This window comes from Alternaria burnsii (genome assembly GCF_013036055.1).
Source record: "Alternaria burnsii strain CBS107.38 chromosome Unknown 698, whole genome shotgun sequence".
NCBI lineage: Eukaryota > Fungi > Ascomycota > Dothideomycetes > Pleosporales > Pleosporaceae > Alternaria > Alternaria burnsii.
The window spans coordinates 159857-180686 of record NW_024066111.1 but is presented as its reverse complement, the minus strand read 5'-3'; the positions used below and the strand labels follow the sequence as shown (position 1 = coordinate 180686).

Sequence of the window (20830 nt, the reverse complement as noted above, 5' to 3'; positions counted from 1 at the left end):
GCCTGCACACGAGCCCAGTAGCGCGCGAACTCCGCGTCGCCTGCTAGCTCGATCAGGAAAGCTTATTGGTTTTAGTTTCACGGTCGGATGCACCGGGCACGACGCCCTCTCTATAAAGCGGGTGTATCTTGCAGCAAGGACGCGTCTTGAGGCGTTAATTCCTGCGCGCAGCTTTGCTGCTGTTGGACGAGCACTCTACCTGTTCATGTAGCCGCCGCGAAGCAAGATTGTTGACATCCCTCCCCTTCATCACCCCGGTGACAGCAGCGGGCTAAAAGCTGAGACACAAGCGAGATATGGGCCTCTTCCAGCGCCACTTATGCATCCAACAACGAGCTACGTTTCTTATCATTTATGCGGCACGAACTACTGACCCATTGTTTTGGTCCCCATGTCATCCAGGACACTATGCACGGGCCTAGACTTGAAGATCGCGATCCTGAGAAGAAGAGGCCAATACATCCATCCACACTATCCTAATACGAAGCATCACTTGATACACCGGTCCACTCAGTGCCTCTTGATTTGCAACAAAAGCAGGTTATATGCCAGATACCCCCAATCCCCTGTCCATCGTTGCCGAACAAAAGCATACAGTAGAATTTTCCGTTTCGCCAACTTCCAGCTGCATCTGCATCTACCATGTCAGACCATGGACCCACCCGCCTTGAAACCGAGCTCGAGCTGTTAGAGGCCATGTATCCCGAGCAGACGCACTATGACCCCAAGTCACGGGAGTTAAAGTTCTCACACGACAACCATGCATCGCTCCTTCTTCGGTTACCGGAGTCGTATCCGGAATTAGGATTGCCGGACATCATCTCTGCGACTGACGCAGCAAAGAACGACTTGCGGACACGTGTAAAAGTCGCGGTCAAGGACGTTGGGTTAGCTGAAGGAGAGGAAGCGCTTGATGCCATCGTCGCTGCTTTTCAGCAAATTATCGAATCTGTTCCTGCCATATCAAACGCGGTCTCAGTAAATAGCGACGCAACGGCAGGCGCCCACGGCAGCACCTCGAAAACTGTCATCGTCTGGCTGCACCATCTTCTGAACACGAATAAACGCAAAATTGCTCTCTTACCTCCAGCGGCGACGCCTCCTGTATGTGGAATCACTAAGCCTGGCTATCCCGGTGTTCTCGTCTACTCTGGTCCATCGATAGCTGTCACAGAACATGTCAATGATCTAAAAGCAAAGAACTGGCAAGCATTCCAGGTACGGTATGAAGATGAAGAATTATGGCACTTTGCACATGGTATGGACGTCATAGAGGTGGAGAGTATGAGCGAGGTCGTAAAGGACGTTGAAACAGAAGGCGCGATTGGAAAAACACAGAAAGAAAAGCTTCTGAAGGCCATTGGTATTAGGTAAGATAACATGGTCCTCTGTTACCGCACACAAGAGGAAGATAAAATAAGTATATAGATGTGAGACCTTACCTTACAGCCTACATTGATTTCAAAAGAGAAAACCTAAAGTGACTAGAAGCATTGTAGGCTTCTATATTCTTTATATACACATACATCGCTCTCACCATATATCGCTATAGTAGGGCGAGGTAAGGGGTACTTCAAGAACTATGTAGTTTTTCTTCTTAACAGAGTGTATAGCGCTGTTACTAGTGTACAGGGGAGGGCGCGTAAATCAGGTTTATATTGGCTGGGTTCGCGCAGCCAACTCATCACGCAGCATGCGGGTTTAGCATGTTAGCTCAGCTTCTGCCTCAGCCTGACGTCTTCTATCCTACCTTCCGACACGACAAAACGTTCGCGATACAAACATCACAGAGGCTTATCTAATTTGTTCCTCCCAATTCGTTTATTCTTCCTGTCCAAGTCATTCTCTTGCATCATCGCAACACGATCGATAGCTATGCAGTATGAGGGTAGCGAACACGTCGCTTTCACACGTCCTGCGCCTTCGATAATGCCCACGGACATGGCCAAGCGATGTTCTAATTGTAACAGCGACCTCTCTGCAGACGATCTGGACTTGAAGTCGGTGGCCGAATACTTCAACCAGCAAGAGGCACAGAGATATTGGGAAGAAGGTGCAGCAAATGGCTGCCTATTTTGTCGCCTTATAGCTGCGGTTTGGGCGGATGCAGGACAGCAATATGGATGTTATAGGTCAGGATATGTGAAGATTGGACAAACTACAAACGGACAGTACTCCCTACGTTTGGCCAACATACTCTCCAAATTACCGCATACTGTTGATCGCGGCGTTTATGCAACGATCGCCATATATCTAGAAGGTAAAGCTAGCCCTTTCGATGGATATGTTCTCCCAAACCAACACCGCAGATTCCGGTCTTCACATTCGCTTGGAGAGATACAAGCCGATCCCTCGGCAAGCCATAGATTCTGCGTGCCTGAATTTGGCAAAGCAATGGTTGTCGACCTGTCAGAATGGGCACCGGCGGTGCGATGAGAAGTTTGATACAGCTGGTCCCTCTCGGCTTGTCGAACTCCGGGGCGATGCCATTAAGCTTGTAGTAAATCCAGAGGAGTCGACCCGGGGCTCCTATGTCGCGCTCAGCCACTGCTGGGGCGGTTCCCAACCACTTAAAACCACGTTGAAATCTCTGGCTGGCTTTCAAGAGCAAATTCCTGCCAATGATCTTCCCCGGACATTCTCGGATGCCATATATATCACTCGAGCGCTTGGATTTTCGCATATCTGGATCGATAGTTTATGCATTGTCCAAGACGACGACTTGGACTGGGAGCAGCAATCAAGTAAAATGGCGAGCATATACAGCAATGCCGAGCTGGTCTTGGCTGGTGTTGCAGCGGGATCAGCAAATGAAGGGTTCCTCCGAAAACCAAGGCAATCCTGTGAAAGAACAATTAGTCTAGATGTGAAAGGAAGCGAGACTACATTCACCTACAGAATAGTGCCCGATTCGCATGACTTCATCGAGGAGCCGTTGCACAAGCGGGGATGGACTCTACAAGAGAGATTGTGTGCTCGTCGCTTCCTCGCGTACGGCAACTGGGAGATGAGTTGGGAATGCAAAGAGTCTTCTTGCTGCGAGCATCACGGGAATAACCTGGACAGCGATTTGAACTCACAATTGGAAGGCAGTTTTGGGGCCAGGATGGATACCACTAATCCACAAGCTTTTGCACAGCTGTGGAGTACTCGTGTTGTATATCCATATTGCCGGAGGTTACTGACGAGGATGACGGACACACCAGTCGCAATTTCAGCTCTTGCCGCTCGGTTTCATTCACGATACCAAGGTACATATCTCGCGGGCTTGTGGAAAGAAGATCTCTGCAAAATGTTATTATGGTTCTCTAAACCGCCGGGATGTCCATCCTCCTCTTTTGCCCCTACCTGGAGTTGGATGTCGTTGGAACTGCCTCATGCGATCGATTTCGATCCTACCGTTATATCAAATCACGCTGCAGAAGAAATACTAGTCTACAACGTGCAAACAGAAGTAACGCCTTCGACGACTAATCCGTACGGTCCCGTCTCGTCTGGCACAATACACTTGGCGGGTATATTAATCTCGGCATCGCTCGAAGCTGGTCCTTCACCAGAAGGTCTCTGGGAGAGTACCAAGCTATCAACTTTGCGGCACAATGTTTCCGGTACGATTTCCTACATAGATACACCTATTGTTCGGACGGATGTTCGACTTATGGATGGAACTGAAGAGAGTACAACGAAGCGAAAGGGAAAACAGGAAGACAGCTCAGGCGGACCTTACCCAGTAATGCTTCTTCCAATCTTTAGATATGGCTGGGGTGTAACGGGACTCCTACTCGGGCGGTCAGCCACTTGCGTAGGTGCATATGAGCGCATCGGAATGTTTGATTATCTTGCAGAAGTCAAGTTCGAATCCATGAGAAAAGACTATGGCGTCTGCGATGTTATGCTTGTGTAGTATAGTCGAACTATCGTCTACACCTGTCAGCTCTATGCTTGCAAGAGGCGTCTGCATATCTGCGACATGGTTGTTCATACAGGTAATCTACACATTTTCGCCCGTGGTATAGTACAAGTCCACTCCCATCATATTCGTACACAGCAGTTCTACACTTCTGCTCGCAGTCGATGCACCCTGCGCTCACTTCTCAGGAGTGATTGTATGCAAACCACCCACCCCCAATCTATTTGTACCTCCGAATTTCTGTTCGTGTCATTAAACCATCTACTCCCATCTCATCTCCTTCTTCAACGGCTTCTCCCAGTCCTTGATGTGATCCGAAATGACCTTGGCAGCCTGGTCCGCCGTGAAATTGCGTCCGATGGCCTCGACGAAATCGCCTTCAGGATCTGTTTATCATCTGTTAGTCCAAAACTCTCACGCTGCATATACAACATAACATACCCATCAAATAGAAGTAAATGCTGTGATCAACCAGGTAATCCTGACCGGGCTTGGTATCCTTGGGCGTGCTAAAGTACACCCTATACGCCTTGCAAGTATCCTTGATCTGCTCGTGGTTGCCCGTCAATCCAATGAAATCAGGGTGGAACTCGGCCAGATATTCCTTGAGTACGCTCGGGTTGTCGCGCGCGGGGTCGCATGTGATCATGATGGGGAGGAGGACGTTTCCGCATTCGGCAACGACTTTGTCGTACATGAGGGCCATTTTGTCGAGTTCGTCGGGGCAGATGTCAGGGCAATGGGTGAAGCCGAAGTAGACCTGTAATACTACTGTCAGTATGAGAGCTGAGAAGGCAGTAGAGGTGTTGTCGTACCAAAGAGTATTTGCCCAACATGTCCTCGTTGCTGAAGGGCTTGCCGTTGTGGTCTACGAGGTGGAATGGTCCGCCTACTTTGGGCTTGCCAATGCCTTTTGTTTGCTCTGCTATCCGCTTTCGTGCCATGCGCTCTTTCTCGTATGTGAAGTAGGCCCATAGTCCTCCACCGGCTGCGACGAAGAGGATCGCGGCTGTGAGGTTGAATGGCTACAGATATCGTCAGCCTCTAATCATATGCCCGAGTTTCTACCATCTCATGTATGGCCCGTCAGACAGCTAAACATACCCCGCCCTTGTTTCTTGCCCGGATCTGATCTATCGTCTTGAGCTTGCTCCGCGATGCCGATTGCGAGAAATTCCTTGTCTGACTCTGGCAGCTCGTCGCTGCCTTCCCAGAAGCGTTCCGTGCTGTCTGTAGTTGCCTCAGACATGTTGTGTTTGCCGCCGCTACTTTCCGCGACGATGCGGCCGGACTCGATGTGCTAGAGGCGAATGTTCGATACGTGATGCGCGCCGCTTGTGAGCTCTGGATACTTCTCGTGGCCGTGGCCATACATCTGGCAGGTGCAGCCATTTGGGCGGTATTGCTGGGGAGTGTATGACGACGTGGTGTTGCGAATTGGTGTTCCGGGAGACTTTTCTCATGATTCGAGATGCGAACTCGCCGCGCTCGGGCCAACCTCGAATGACATCTTGCTCAATTGCTTACATGTACATTCCATCTACAACACATCACAGAGAATGTACATTTAACAATTACACATGCAGCAATTGCAGGTCTGAACAGAACAGTAGGCTCTTCTCAAGCATCAGTGGCTACATCCCATATATAATGATAAACACCTTGTCGCTATATCTATTCTACGGCGGTATGCACCTATTTCGTTCGTTCTTAGTAGGACGCGAATACGGTTGTAAGCAAGTGGCTTTTGCGTGATCAGTGTTGTTACGTCTACTCCACGATAGGTTTGACTAAGTAAGTGAGCAGTTGCTTGGACTCGAGCGAGAATGCAATGCGCTTTGCGAGAAGGCAGGTTGTAATGCTCGGACCCAGTGGGTGCTGCTCTAGTGCCACCACAAACTTTGGATTTGATGTGGAGCAGAGCATGTTCTATAGTACTATGGACAAGTTTCTAACAAGATATACAGGGACAGTGTATAAGTGTACCTGCCACGACGACATGGTGAGCTGCCTTTATCGCATCGTGCGCTGAGTGTCACAACGCTTGTAGAACGGGAAAGTGCGCAACGTATTATCTTGGCTCTCGCAACAGTGCTGACAACATGATTTTGGCAAGACCCCACTGGAACACCTGCATACCCCACGTGGCGTAATATACGGGGGGGTATCTTGGATGCATTCGAAGATGTAAGCCTCTCATGCATTGCATTTATTAGTGTAATTTTTCCCAAGTTTTCCATATTCACCAGACGGGCCGGTAACTCAGTGGTAGAGTGTAGGACTGCAGTTCACCAATAAACCGCCTTCCCGAAGTCACCGGTTCGACTCCGGTTCGGCCCTTCTTTTTTGTGAAGATGATCTTTTTGCTTTCGTTCAGTTCAGCTCCTTCGTTCGACATCCGCGCTCCCTTTCTCTGAAGTCAACAAAGATATTCTCGATTCAAAGGATCAGACCTACCTCACAGTAAGCGCTCGTAATAACGTAGAGCAAGAAGAATATCACTAGAGCAACGACGCTGCTGTTGGTTTGCTCTCCCAGCTGACGATCACCCCAATATGCGAAGTGTCTGCCGTTACTCGCAACTGTCTTCAAGTTGCACAAAGTAATTTTGTTAATGCTCATTACGTTCTCAACACACCCGCCACGGCTACAGGCCTTGAGCGCAGCGATTGCAAAGTAGACAACCTGAATCGCCCCTGAGCAGATAGAACCAAAACATGACCTAGAAGTCTGGAGTGCTATTACTAGCTAAGCTTTTTTTTATATCGAACCAATGTAGCGTGCAATAGAGAGGTTGTTGTTTCTGCACTTGTTTGATGATTCCTCCTGTGTAAGGCGGTCGGAGCCTCATCGCCAGAGTTCGCAAGAGTTTGGTGCAGCGTATCCCATTTACAACGTCTCTATTCTCCATGTGTCAGGTCTGTTGTGTTTCTTTTGACGGTCCGAGAGATGGGAAATTCTTTTTGGCTGGTCTGCATCTGTACCAATTCGAGGATCATCAAATGATAGTGAGGGACCTACGGTCTCGAAAGGTCATTCTGCTGATCTCGATTGTCTTATGGCTGTCCAGATTACATAGCCCTACTCTGCTATATGTGCCTTGATTCCCTTCAACAGATTGTAGGAGCAAGCAGTATATCTTATTGTATCGCTCGAATTCGTCTATTCCTGTCTCCAGGGACTTTTCCCACGAGGCTTTGTACAATTCGCCATCGCCTCTTTCGCCTTGATAGTAAGGATCATGACGTACGCAGACAGGTAAACAGAATAAAGATCTTTGAGTTGACGGTTCGAGATCCCAGACGTCCCAGGTGTCATCTTCAATATCGCCCAAAAGACGGGTGCCATTTTCGGTCAGAGTGCCGTGTTCGGCCAGAGCTAGCCCGTAGTCTTCATCATCAACTTCCACCAGTTTTAACAAAATGCCAGACATCCTCAACGAGGCTTTCGACGCTACTCCGAACGGATGATCCTCAGAAGTCGGTGGATCAGAAACGTCAAGCATGTCGGCCAGTGGAGAGAGAGGGATACGACTAGCGTCGGCGCCAGCTGATAAAAGATGTGCGTAGCTCACTCCACAATTGACTGACGCCCACGACCACGACGGTGCCCTAACCGATTTGGTTGTTTCTGCGGGATTTACACTGATTGCATGCCAGAGGATACCGAGAAGCATGTCATGCCTCCACAACCCTGCGTGGTAGTCATCATCCGCTGCCTCTCCAAACCTTTTTTCAATTCCAGCTATCGCAGGTAGCCTATCTTCGTCGTATGTTAAACTTCGAGATGTAAAATCCTCTAACATTCTATACCAGCAGGTATAGATGTCGACCTTCAGATTTTTCGACGTGAATGATGTTATGCCATTTATTATGCAGTGGAGTAGACGCTGGTTATCAGCTGATATGCTTGGGGCATGCGGTGTTCCTAGCGGATGCTTTTCATTGGTCGACAGTGTTGAGCAACGCCAGATGAGACGGGTTTTCGAAAATATAATAGAGCGGCGAGACAAGGCCTGTTCCTGAAGAACCCAAGCTCTTTGAGCTACGGAGTTCTCCCAATTAAGGTCTCCCGGATCGCCATGGTGTTCTTCTTTCGTTGGATATCGAGAAAGATAGCATTTCTGTTTCGCAAGGACAACTGGACAAGGCCAAGAAAATTGACCGAGGCGCTCTTGAAAACACCCCTGAGTGGAGTCTGCTACTGCTGCTGCGGAAATGTTCAACCTCGAGTTGCCGTACACAAGTCCCATTCTCGGCGCTTCTTTTGCCCAGTCTTCTTGTGATTCTTGTTCTTGAATGATACACAAAGAGTCGATCCAGAGGTATTCTATACCTACTTCCCTGCAGACTTGAACTGCGTGCTGAAATGTTCTCGACAATTCTTCGTCCTTGATGCCCTGCTGTCGACAAGCAAGAGTCTCATCAGTTGTCGACAACGGTCGATGGTTGGGGTCTCCCCAGCAATGGCTTAAAGTAGCGTAGTGACCACTCTTTTTCTTTCCAGACACAAGATAACATCTGTTGGATCCTTTCTGCCCTACCGCTATCACTCTCGTTGGAAGAGGCGGAGGCTGAGAATCGGCCTGCGAACATGCTGGATGCGAAGAGGTACAGATGTTCAGCCAAGCCTTAATCCTAGATAAACTTGCTGGGGAGCCAGTATGAATGTCACACCCTGTAGGAAGACATGTTTCTGGAAAAGCTGTAAGATCGGCTGCTTCATTGGTTAATCGTGAGAAACTGGTGACACTCTGGGGATAATGGGCACTCACAGTCCATAGGTTTACAGATCAGTCGTCCACTCATACCAGGCAGCAAGCCGCCACATAGTATGGTGATTTGGACTTCATCTACCTCGACACCAGTCAAGGGGATTGTCGTTTGCACCCTCTGATATCTGAGTCTAATGTCGCCATCTAAAGAAACCGAATCAGAGCCTGCCTTACCAGTCCATCCACCTCCGGGCTCCTGATACAAGCAACAATTTTCTTCCCACGCTATCAATAACAATCCGCAACAATGGCAACCTCTACATGCGCTCTCGAGTAACGCACTAAGTGAGTGGTGATGTTTTACAACAACCTCACGAAAGTTGTTGATGCTATCCCAGTGTGTGCTTTCTAGATGGCCGAGGCTCATACATGTAGAACAAAGTCTATCGCTTCCTGAGCGATTTGTTGCCGGTAATTGACTGTACTCAAAGCAAACTGGTTGGGCCCGTTCACCACCAGGAGGACAAACCCATTCTTGAGTCTTGATTCTTATACCACCCGGCACTACTTCCCAAGGCAAAGGAACTTGGGTCGTTAAGGTTGGACGCGTCAAAGTCGAGTATAACTGCCCCATCAGATAGAACTCTGCCAGTGGATAGGAATCGGCGACCTCGTAGCTATTTGGGAAACAATGATCATGTAGGCGAATGGATAGTTTCAATACAGGACAGGCAAACGAGCTTGGTGGGTGTCAAGACAGGAAGGCTAACTGGACGCTGGGAGTTAGGAGAAATAGGCAGCAGGCGAAGCGCGACTGCAGGAGGACGTGGACGTGGGTGGGCTTGAATGTGGTGGCTGTAGATGCGGGGCAGTGCATACTGACCGGTCAAACATCTGCAGCGAATTGAATGCAATGCATGAGGGATCGCAAAACCCCTCAAAGCGTCTCTGCGTAGTCGCTGCAACGCGTTACAAACACTCGCAACTCCTTTCAAAAAATGAGCTTACAGCTTTCGTAATGCTTAAGGCAACTTGGAAGAAATCTGGGGTTACCATCACCGTCGCAAAACTAGACCTAGTCAGCACAATCATTACTACCTGTCTCCGATCGCCAAACAGGACCCATGTATTTCATGAATTTGCCATCAGCAAACGCTCATCCAAGGTCGTTATTCTTGATTACAGACACAGAAAGTGATCCTATCTCCATCCGCATCTTCACGTTGCGACGAGACCTTGGCTGGAAGACGTCAGCATATCAAATCTCCTGCAGCAGTGGTCAAGACTTTGTTTTCGCCATCTCTGGTGACGACAATGACGAAGTTACGAATCGAATCTCTGCACACGATACTCAAGATCCAAAAACGCCGACGACCGTCCGGACATGGGATCTGTCTGCGGAGAGTGGGCGATCAAGGTGCAAACTCGGCTTCATCCACGCATGACAGTCGTCACGACAGCCTGACGAATCTGGTCTCCTCGAGCAAACCCCTGAAACACAACTAAATCAAGTTCGACATATTCGATAAGACCAATGTTACTGTACTGGCTATCGGTACGACGGCACCTTCCAATAGCCGGATGGCAAACATGGTAACTGCAAGGCCTTGCTACGACAAAATCAAGTTCGACCCTTCGTAGACTTGTTTCAAGTAGATCCAAAGCGGAACATCCCGATGGAGCTGGTGTTCACGGAGAGCGATCGTGGTACTAATGCGCTGATATGAGATCTAACAGCTGTGTGAATAGCAACCGGCCCCAACTTCTTCACTATCGTCGTACTAGATGATGTAGAAACGTGGCTTTTGATAGTCTTGTTTCTCAAATACCCGTAGCTTATGCACTTGTACCTGCCATTTTTCCAATGTGCGAGGCGTAGTTGTGTTTAAAAAACTGTTTAGATTGCGATAGTCGTTGGTTCCTGGCCTAAAACTAACGGTACCATGGGATCGCTTATTGAAATAATTTTTGGCGCTGCGACAGTCGTGTTCTCTTGTGAGTGACGTGCAAATGACGGAAATATGACGGGAAAGACGTGAAGAACGTGTTGAATTATGGCGAAGAAGAAAAGAAGATAATCGGCGTGGAGAGACAAATTGTGAAACCTGGAACTGACGATCAGGGTGTGCAGAGAGTGTCGGTCAGGGTAGGCCACAAGGCGAGCCTGGCCGAGGTATCAAAGCCAAAGTTAAGCGCCGAACGCGTGCCGCCTGCGCCAGCGTACCGCGAACCCGAGCCGTGGGATAGCGGATAGGTGATCATCAGGACGGGAAGACTTCCAAGGTTCCACGCAGGCGTGAACACATGTTATGACTGTGCATGCAGCAGCAGAACTAGTCTTCTGGACCCCTAGACAAGCAGATAGCATATGGCGCATCGCTGGAGGACGCAGCTCACAGCCCGTCATGTCTTGAACCCAAATAAAAATTGACTTAGTGCCCGATGCTGACTCGGCGAAGGGGGCCCTACGTGCGGTGCAAGGGACCGCGGCGTGTCATGCTGGTGGAGACGAGCCGGTCAGGCTGATGTGGAAGAAGCAGAAACGTGGTGGTGTCGCAATTCTAGGCTCGGGGAAAGGTGCGCGGAATACTCAGCTGAAGCAAAAAAGCACGCAGGGTGGAGTGGACTCTGTGGACGCAGTGGAGCGCGGCACAGTGGCATGCGGACGACGGATCGCTTGCAGAGGTGTAGGGGTCAGCTATGCTGAAAGAGGCTGATGGGCCCTCTTCTAGGGCATGTTAGCGGGATCTGGAACATGAATAGACTGTGAGGGGAGACCCTTGTAGTACCAACAACTGCAGGGCAGCTGATAGCAGCAGCTGCTTAACTCTATCATGCCACCACGCCGTGGGTGCCCGCTAGGAGCTGGCCTCGCCGTGCAGTTATCTACTCCGTCAGCGTCCATTCGCGCACTTGCGCACAGTCGTTCTTGCCCTCTCCCCGTCAGACGCCAGTCGCACCTTCCTCGGTGACATCCGCATTTCATTTAACAGCAGGCGCACCCCTGTCGCAAACTTCCCGATATACTCAACGCGTCGCCCACTCCCTCTTCCGCGTCTTTTGCTGCTGTGGCGTCATCTCTACAGCGACGTCAAGCTTTGTTCGTTTGTTCGACTTGCTTTTTGCTCGCGAGAACAAATCACTGTTACACATTCAGTCCGGGGATTCCGTCGTCAAACAACTACCGCAAGCCACCCGTCAATGGCGTCTTCTCGATCTCAATAGCTCCACGAATTGCTTTCCCATCGCACGCCGTCGCTTCCAAATACGACTCTGGCGATCGATCACCTTTACTAAAACCTGTGCCCATCTCGTCGAATTTCCCCTGCAGACGCCTGCATCAATTCACCCCCACATCAGCAGCCTTTGATAATGGAGTCTACCACTCGACACACGTCTCAAAGACGAACAACACGACCTCGGTCGACGAATCCGTCGCCAGCAACATCGACATATGGATACCATAACACATACCACACTCATGCGCAACTTCCCATTGGGTCACCGCCTTCGTATGCCCGAGCCATTGATCCTCAGACCCGCCGCATTCTCGATGAGAGGACGAGGACAGAGAAGGAGGCAGTTCGCAGCACACAATTACCCCCGCCATACACCTGTACAGTTCACATAGAGGGACTTGTTGGGGTAAAGCAAGAGCTCTCATCACCATTCCAAGTTTCGGGACATCGTGAGTGGAACGATGTTTACGCCATACTTCGAGGCACGCAATTGAGCATACACCGCGTAAAGTACCCGGGACTCCTCAGCAAAAGCAAGGAGCCATGCGCAGGACGATTAATACGAACCTATTCTTTACAGCACGCTGAAGTCGGTGTGGCATCCGATTTCAAAAAGACGTCGCTGACACCAAAATCCCCTTTTGCGCACTTGGTTCCCGCTGCTGCTCGGCCCAAACTGTACGAGACGGATCCACATCTATTCGAGCCTGTACGAGAACATGCCATCCGGCTGCGCCTGGAGTTTGAGCAATTTCTGTTGTGTCCATCGACCGAGGAAGGCATGCTCGACTGGGTAGAATCGTTTTGCGCCGCCATCGACATCAGTTCACCCCTAGAAGACCGCAGTGAGCCCCGCTACCGAAGTCTTCCTCGCAGGGGCAGACGACAACGCATCTTGGAAAACGCGCAGTTTGGAGAGAACCTCGAGAGCCTGACAAGTCTAGAAGCTGGTCGACGCATCATTGCACAACAGGAGCAGATTATCCGCCAGCTTTATCCACATCTGGCTGGGACCCGGGAACCAGGTATCAGCCACACAGGTCCCGCGGCTGATCTAGAACTTGACGATTTCGACCCGGAGGATGTCCGCTTTCCCACACGAATTGCGAGAGATTCGCTAGCCCGCGTTTCTTCGCACGAGTACGAGCAAGGCGACGATGAGCGTCCTGAAAGTGGCGTCTCGTTTGATCCCAAGTCCACGTGTGCGCCACGGCCTTCGTTTGCGCAGACCCTGCGTTACCGTCGCCGTTGCGCCCCGGTGTTGCTTGCTTCTTCTCCACGTGTCAGCGATGTGGTTTTTGGCAAAGGCCAACGCTTCCGCATTAGCGTCAAGGCTCACATGCTCGTCGACTATACCCCGCACCCACCTCGTTACGACGTACACGGCTTTGCGAAATCTAGACGCCCTGCGAGAATCGCAACGGATCACAACCCTCCTACGGCCACCGCAGACAAGACTGTATCTACGACTATCTTGCCGGAAAGGCCCAGCTCGCCTCTTCGTGGTGTCAGCGATGATTCCATCACTTCCATCACTTTTGGCGAAGACCTTGGCCCTGTTCGCTCAAAGTCGACTAGTGATGCTACAGGCCCGTCGGGCCCACCATCACCGTCTGGCATGTCGCAAACAAAAGTCGATGCTGCGCGCCAACTAGAGACGATGGGAAAGCGTCGACCGAGCGAGGATAGCCGCGAGACAGGCTTGAGCGCAGTTACCTTTGGTGCTAGCTTGATGATTTGATCATTTTCTCTACACATTTCATTCATCTATTTTCCTTTGTTGTACTGCATTGCATGGCGTCAGTTGAGCGCTTTTTCTTCGGTTTACCGGCGTTACTACTACTTTTTCCTTCGTTTGAGCATCAGTACTGGTGTCACATGCCAGGAAGGAGGATATACCCATTTTACTTTGTATGGAGTATAGCAAGACGGATCTGCATTGGGTTGGAGACGTGTTGGTCGGAGGAATGGCGTCGGATGTATATAGCCTTATGCTAACACTCAACATACTCCTCAATATGCATAACACATTAATCTATTACCTCGACTCAGTGTTCCTTGCTCATTCTTACACCCGGCATGGTGCGCGGTGTGATTCCGTTGCGGTTTCTAACGTAAGCAAAGGCGCGGACCTTGCGGCCCCCGGACATCGCGACTCGTCGAGCGGTGTTGATTGGTAAACGTGCATAGCTTGCCTGACTTGTACTCGGGATTCGTACTCAGTACCTTTCATGCATGTACTATCTATCCTCTTTCCTAATTCGTCTTTCCGGTTTCCAATACAGGTTGTGTCTACGCGACGATTGGTAAACGGTAAGGATATAGGATAGACAGGCCGGAGTTATCTTGCTGACACATATGTGTAGCACAGGGGGATTACAAAGATGGTAAAGTGAGGAGACCTGCGTAAGATCAGTGGACATATAAAAAAGGTGTGTTTTGTCTGAATACAACAGTCATAAACACAAAAGAACAATCCGTTCCAATACCATCGACTCCATTCAACCTTTTACAAATACCCTCATCTCTCATCGTCACTTACCTGCCAATACCCTGGCTGAAGCCAACCACCCATCCCACCTAGCACTCCCCACCCTCCACAGGAAAGCCATGTCCACCACCCCCATCGCCTTAATCCTCGGCTCAGGCCCCAACGTAGGCACAGCCCTAACCACGTCCCTCACAGCACTGGGCTACCGCATCGCAACCGCCTCGCGCTCCGGCACCAACGCGCTCAACCCCGCCAACGGCACGCTCTCCCTAGCCGCCGACTTCTCAAACCCATCCTCCATCCCTGCCCTCTTCGCCGCCGTGACGAAAGAATTCGGTCGTGCCCCCAACGTCGTCATCTGGAACGCATCTGCGTTGACGCCGCCGCCTGTGGAAGGCAACTTACTATCTTTGCCGCAGGACCAGTTTGTTAAAGATCTTAATGTTAATACGGTGAGTCCGTATGTTGCTGCCATGGAAGCGGTGAGAGCGTGGGATGGAGAAGTGGGTGGTGATGGCGAAGGAGGAAGGAGCAACAAGACGTTTATTTACACGGGGAATACGCTGAATCAGACCATCGTGCCTATTCCATTGTTTCTGACGCTGGGGGTGGGGAAGAGTGCGAGTGCGCATTGGGTTGGGCTGGCGGATACTATGTATCGGGAACGAGGGTATCGGTGAGTTTTTTTTCCTTTCTTCTCTTCTTTCTTCCTTTCTTTCTTTCCCTTTCCTCTTGTTTATTTTCTGGAGACTTGGGATTTTGAATTTTGAATTGAAGGCTGACTGCGACGGATTCTTAGTTTCTTCTATGCGGATCAACGAGAGCCTGATGGTGGGCCCATGGTCAAAGGTGTAGATGGGCCTGCGCATGGAGAGTTTTATGCTTCTTTGGCGAAGCGGGAATCGGATGATGTACCCTGGTTGGCTACGTTCGTCAAGGACAAGGGGTACGTCAAGTTTTAACGTCCTCGTGCGTTACTATTACGGGCCTGTGCGGTTTTCCTCTGGGGACTGCTGTAATGACTGAGCTTGAACGTGCTTTCGTTTCTTTTTCTATCTGTTTTGTTTGGCGTGAACTCGTGTCCAACCCGGGAGGTGAGACGAAAGGAACTCGGTTCCAAAGTTAGCCCAGCTAAAAATAGGGTGTCGACCATATCGTACAACATACTCCCACTCATACTCATACAAAACCATTTACATGTCGTCCAAGTCATAACCATCATGATCAACCCTCTTCTTCCTCCCCTTTCTTCCCTTGCTACCCCGAATCTTGCGATCCGCAGTATACCGTCCATCGCGATCACCAACCAACATCCTTCCGCCCTGGCCAAGCACCCTTGCAGGACCTTCCTCCACAGTCCTTCCGTCTCTCTCGCCAACACCGATTTCGATGGTGACTTGCTTTGCCTTCTTGACCTTTCTGCCCTTCTTGTCGAACTCGTCGGTAGGTCGGCCTAGACGAACGTTGCGTGGAATGCGTGTTTTTGCGCCGAGAGCCCAGAGGTCACCCCAGCGGACTTTTCGCGCGTCACGGTAGGCTTGTTTGCTAAAGGATCGGGGAACAGTCCAGCGCTCAAGCATACCAGCTGGTGTGCAGACGTCTAGAATGATGTGACCTCGTCGCTTCAGCGCAGGGAGAACCAGACGCGGTAGGGTGAGTGGATTCACATCGGCGGTCGAGGTCATGACGGGCTCTTCGGTTTCTGGGTTCGACCGTGCGCGCCACTCGTGTCCCTCAAATGCGGCAGCGGTAGAGGCTTCGCCTTGCACGAATCCTTTGCCGAGGACGTCGTGTTGTGGAAGGCGTTGATCACGTCCACGCTGAACAGCCAGGTAGCTGAACTGCACATCCTCGTGGTTCTTGTCCTTTGCATTCAAGATGCGTTGGAGGTACGGAGGTCGAATATAGCGCTGACTGAAGAAACAAAAGTCTTTCCTACCTTGGCTGACACCTGTGGACTGGTACATGGGGCATGAATTGTGGTTGGTGCATGGCGCAACAATCATTCCCGTCTCTTTCTCAGTGAACCTGGTGTCTTGATCGGGTTTTGAGACCTGAGAGTCAAGTAGCGTCTCGAGAGTTTCTGAGCCAGGAGAGGAGATGTGCTTGTTCAGAAGGTATGAACGGGCGGCGGCTACGACTTCAAATCCTCGTGGGAGACCCTTCTCGATGAGAATGAGAACACCACCCTTGGGGTTTAACAGGGACCAGTATTTCTCAACTTGTTCCCTGCGCAGATAATCTTGCCTGATAGACCAGAGCGTGTGTGGTGCGATGATGACATCATAGTACTTGCGCGGTTGCTGCGTGTTACCCTCGTCGGCCGCTGTCACCGTTTCTGGTAGTCGCGGAATAAACGTAGTGTTGTCCAGCAGTTTGCTTGCGCGGTGACGGAGCGTGTCAGATGCAGTCAAAACAGTCGCCTTTCCCAACGGAGTAGCACCATGCGACGTGTTTCCTGATTCTTCGTGCATGCGTTGCCATTCCGCCTCTAGCATCTCGTGCCAGGCAAGTACACCGACGCCTCCAGAACCAGCGTCTAGTATAGTGCCACCTTTCTTGTTTTGTAGCATGTGTTCGAGCCATCCTGTCCCCAGTCGCCTGCGAACTTCGACCATGGCGCTCATTACGCTTGCGTATGTGCCTGGCTGTACGGAAGCCATGTATACATCAGCTTCGATGTTGCCCATTTCCGATTGCGATGGGTCCAGTGGAATTGGCTTTTGTTCATTGCCCAAGCGTGCAGGAGTTGTACTGGCTGAGTAAGGCAGACCGCGACCGCCAAAGATGCGATTCGCAGATTCGGCGAGGTGTTTGTGATTCGCGCGTGTCAGAAGCAGCGCTGTAGGATCGACGAGAGTTTCTTTGGGCAGGAAGACGGTCGAGGGCGATGGCTTGAAGCGACCGGCGATGGTCAGTGGATGCGCACGCATGAAATTATCTTCCTCTTGCTCTTCTTCCATGTCTTCCCAAGCCTCTGCTTCCTCTTGCTGCAGCCGACTTTGCTCGTAGATTTCGTCGTGATACGCCTGTGCCTCGTTCTCTCTGCGCGCCTCCCATTCTTCTGGTGTCATGGTTTCTTTGTCCAGCTCAGCTTCTTCAGGAGCATTATCCTCGTCAGCCTCGACTTCTTCGACGACCTCAATCTCTTCCAGCCCGCCATCCTTTCCCTTCCTCAACAAGACAGTAGAACCATCAGGTCGTTCTTGCTCAATAATCTCCTCCTCGGCTATATCCCCAAGTTCTTCTATGTCTGCGGCAGGATCCACGAAAATTGCTGGGCCGTACAGTCTCTTGTATATTGTGTATTCCTCTTCGCTCAGGTGGTCGCGCGGTAACGTATCACCGAATTGCTGCCTCGCCCTCCGCACGTTGACTTCGTAATTCACCGCTTCGGTCGCAGAAGGAGGCTCATCTTCCGTACTTGTCGCATGGCCTTGCTCTAATTGTCTCCTTCCGAGTGTCGTGGAGAATGCTCGTTGTGGCGTTGTAAATTTGGAGGCGAACAAAGGTAGTTGTCGCGGCGCGGGTCGTGTCTGGGCTGGCAATCTTGCGCTACGCGCTCGTGAAATTGCGATATTTAGCCGGCATGATGCACAAACTGACTGCAAGCCCCTCGTCTTTAGCATGGTCGAGCGGCGACTCTGGAAGTTGTCGAATAATGCACTCGCGTCGGAGGAGAGAAAGTTCGCCGCATCTTTCACTCCAGGGTCCACGCTAAGCTCTGCTGCCCTCACCACTTCCGTCCAATCATATGCCAGCTGATTCTATACCCCACATCGCCCGACTTCGATGTCAAACCATGGGACTTTTCCATGCGCAGGCCGACACTTCTTCGGCCAAGCTTGTTCGCTGCATACTCTGGCGTTAGTACAGGCTCCAGAAAGCCTTCGGTAAGCACACAGGCAAATTGCTAGATCATGCTTCATCTGCCATGGGCTTATGTCTTGAAAACGCGGACACTGTGCGTATCGACGTCCAGTAATCCTATCAACATCGACGAGGAGACTTTGCATCTGTCATGCTTCCGATCCGTTGGATGCGACCTCGGTCGACCCACCTAGAACTTGTACCCCACCATGCGCTATCATCATGCGCCTCACGCTCAACAGCCTTACCTTTACTCAGCTTGTGCCCAGCCCGATATAATCCCGCTATTTCTATACGACTCATCAAGATCATATCAATAAGTGCCTTATCCGGTACTGTGGACTTTTTCAATCGGCACGTCACGCCAGGTCCATTTTCTAATCAACAGACAAGCTTACTTCGAGATTATCCTCATTCGTTCTCCATCGACTATCCTTCCAAACCACCGAGATGGTATCAGGATCTGGGAAATTTGACTATCCTTCGCTCAAAGAGCTGCTAAAGGATACGACTGCTGAGGTCCTACTTCCGGGTGACGGCGAAGAGTACGAGAAAAGCATCGAAAGGTGGAGTGAGCACTGCATCAAACGAGCTGTGAGTTTACCTGATTACACCCACCTGAAAGGTCATGTTTATGTCGGAGCAATGCACTTATGCAAGGAAAGGCTGCTGTAATCAGAGTTCGGTCCGCGGATGACGTTTCCGCAACTTTGGCTCAGATACGCGAGCACAGCATCCCGTTCACAGTCCGAGGTAAGAATGCCCCTGTAACAGACGCACATAAAGCACACATTGACTCCTTCGTTACAGGAGGAGGTCACAGCACTTCTGGAGCTGCGTCTATCGAGGATGGCATCGTCATCGATCTTTCTAAGATGCGCAAAGTGACAGTTGACGTGGATGCCAAAACTATCAAAGCTGAAGGAGGAACTATATGGGAAGACGTTGATGTTGAAGCTGCCAAGTTCGGTCTTGCGACTGTCGGAGGTACGGTTAACCATACCGGTGTAGGAGGTTTGACACTAGGAGGGGGCTATGGTTATCTCACTGGAAAGTATGGCTTGACGATTGGTATGTTCTCCTATATCTAATCAACCGACGAAGCTTACACAACTGATATCACTTAGATAACCTCCTGTCCGTTGACATGGTCCTAGCATCTGGTGAGCAAGTCATCGCATCAGCAAATTCGAATCCCGACCTCTATTGGGCTGTGCGAGGCGCAGGTCAGAACTTTGGCGTAGCAACAGCATTCACGTTCCAGGGCTATGCACAGAAGAATTCTGTCTTTGCAGGACCTTTGGTCTTCCTTCCGGACAAGATACCGCAGATCGTTGAGTTCCTGAACAAGTTCCACACCACAAATGACGGCAACCAAGCCATGCTCATGGGTTTCTCCGCTCCACCGCCCGCGAATGCACCTGTCGTACTTTGCCAGATCTTCCATAACGGCACTGAGGAAGAAGGAAAAGCTTTCTTCGCTGACCTGTTTGAACTTGGCCCTGTAGCCAATATGACTGCCATGATACCTTACCCACAGCTGAATAGCCTTCTTAATCAGGGAGCCGGATTTGACGGCCGCAAGCTTTTCGGCGGAGGTGCTTTCAAGCTCCCAATTGACTCAAGCTTCGCTGTGCAACTTCATGCAGAGTTCAACGCTTTTGTAGCTTCGCACGAACGAATGAACGAAAGCATGATACTCTTCGAAGCTGTTCCTTACCAGAAGGTCATAGAGGTTTCCAACGATAAGATGGCGTTCTCGAACCGTGGCGATTACTACAATGTCGCGGTGATGATGAAATGGTGAGTTGATACAATGCTTTATGGAGCTCAATTCTAATGAACGCACAGGTTCGAGCCCTCACTCGACGGTGAGATTCGTACATTTTCACGAAATCTTCTTAAGAAAGCCTCAGTGACTGCTGCAGACCGGTCAAAGGATGGCGGCGTGGCTCAATACGGGAACTATGCTTCCGCTGATGTTGAGGCGAACGAGATCTTCGGCGCAAACGTCAAGCGACTTGAGGAGCTCAAGCATAAGTACGATCCTGACAACCTGTTCAGCCACGGCACGAAGTTGACGCCGCGCCCTTTGGTGGTCGTCAACTAAATGTTTCAGTAGCACTTAGCTGTACACAAAACGCCATGAAATGTATGCTATGCAGTCAGTCAAGGAATGCGAAAACCTTCTCACTCGCCGTTGCTACCCCTAGGCTAACCAGATGATTAATCGCGTTGCTGATGGAGACTGTAGATGTTGAAACATGCAGAACTCGAAATTTTCTGGAGCTCGGTCTGGGAGCTGGAGTCGCGACACCGGATATATCTCTACTCGACGCGACAGTAGCGCCGGAAATCAGCAACCCTTGACGTCATCTCAACTCGTCAGCAGTCAAAATATCAACAAGCTTCGACGCCACAGCTAAAACACACCGCATAACTAATCGCATCAAGTCGCTTCTCATTTCGGCCCGGGAGATAATGTCCACCGACGCACCGATGATGCTGAACTACGTTGTGGGGCACGCGACCCACGGAGATTCGTTCTACGGCTGCTTAAACCCGAACGCGCAGAGTCCGTTCTAATAGCGAAGTTCGCCCTATAC

At 50.6% G+C, this 20830-nt stretch overlaps 7 protein-coding genes across 7 annotated transcripts; 4 read left to right on the top strand and 3 right to left on the bottom strand.

Annotated features, from left to right (window-relative positions):
- Positions 1 to 642: 642 nt before the first annotated feature.
- GT037_004211 (uncharacterized protein) lies at positions 643 to 3904 on the top strand (the record flags this gene model as incomplete). The annotated part of the gene is made up of 3 exons (XM_038929258.1): positions 643 to 1370; positions 1971 to 2260; positions 2310 to 3904. 3 exons carry the CDS (start codon positions 643 to 645, stop codon positions 3902 to 3904), a joined length of 2613 nt encoding a protein of 870 aa, XP_038787530.1.
- A 267-nt stretch (positions 3905 to 4171) lies between these two features.
- GT037_004210 (sco1 protein) lies at positions 4172 to 5302 on the bottom strand (the record flags this gene model as incomplete). Its single annotated transcript, XM_038929257.1, has 4 exons — positions 4172 to 4296; positions 4352 to 4670; positions 4726 to 4935; positions 5015 to 5302. The coding sequence occupies 4 exons, from the start codon at positions 5300 to 5302 to the stop codon at positions 4172 to 4174; spliced, it is 942 nt and encodes a 313-aa protein (XP_038787529.1).
- Positions 5303 to 6908: 1606 nt separating this feature from the next.
- On the bottom strand, positions 6909 to 7586 carry GT037_004209 (uncharacterized protein; the record flags this gene model as incomplete). The annotated part of the gene is made up of 1 exon (XM_038929256.1): positions 6909 to 7586. One exon carries the CDS (start codon positions 7584 to 7586, stop codon positions 6909 to 6911), a length of 678 nt encoding a protein of 225 aa, XP_038787528.1.
- A 987-nt stretch (positions 7587 to 8573) lies between these two features.
- On the top strand, positions 8574 to 8806 carry GT037_004208 (uncharacterized protein; the record flags this gene model as incomplete). Its single annotated transcript, XM_038929255.1, has 2 exons — positions 8574 to 8637; positions 8694 to 8806. 2 exons carry the CDS (start codon positions 8574 to 8576, stop codon positions 8804 to 8806), a joined length of 177 nt encoding a protein of 58 aa, XP_038787527.1.
- Positions 8807 to 11996: 3190 nt separating this feature from the next.
- GT037_004207 (uncharacterized protein) lies at positions 11997 to 15316 on the top strand (the record flags this gene model as incomplete). Its single annotated transcript, XM_038929254.1, has 4 exons — positions 11997 to 13574; positions 14235 to 14250; positions 14448 to 15030; positions 15154 to 15316. The coding sequence occupies 4 exons, from the start codon at positions 11997 to 11999 to the stop codon at positions 15314 to 15316; spliced, it is 2340 nt and encodes a 779-aa protein (XP_038787526.1).
- Positions 15317 to 15547: 231 nt separating this feature from the next.
- GT037_004206 (37s ribosomal protein rsm22) lies at positions 15548 to 17983 on the bottom strand (the record flags this gene model as incomplete). The annotated part of the gene is made up of 1 exon (XM_038929253.1): positions 15548 to 17983. One exon carries the CDS (start codon positions 17981 to 17983, stop codon positions 15548 to 15550), a length of 2436 nt encoding a protein of 811 aa, XP_038787525.1.
- A 691-nt stretch (positions 17984 to 18674) lies between these two features.
- Positions 18675 to 20334, top strand: GT037_004205 (fad-binding domain-containing protein; the record flags this gene model as incomplete). The annotated part of the gene is made up of 4 exons (XM_038929252.1): positions 18675 to 18818; positions 18890 to 19295; positions 19352 to 20027; positions 20076 to 20334. 4 exons carry the CDS (start codon positions 18675 to 18677, stop codon positions 20332 to 20334), a joined length of 1485 nt encoding a protein of 494 aa, XP_038787524.1.
- Positions 20335 to 20830: the final 496 nt, after the last annotated feature.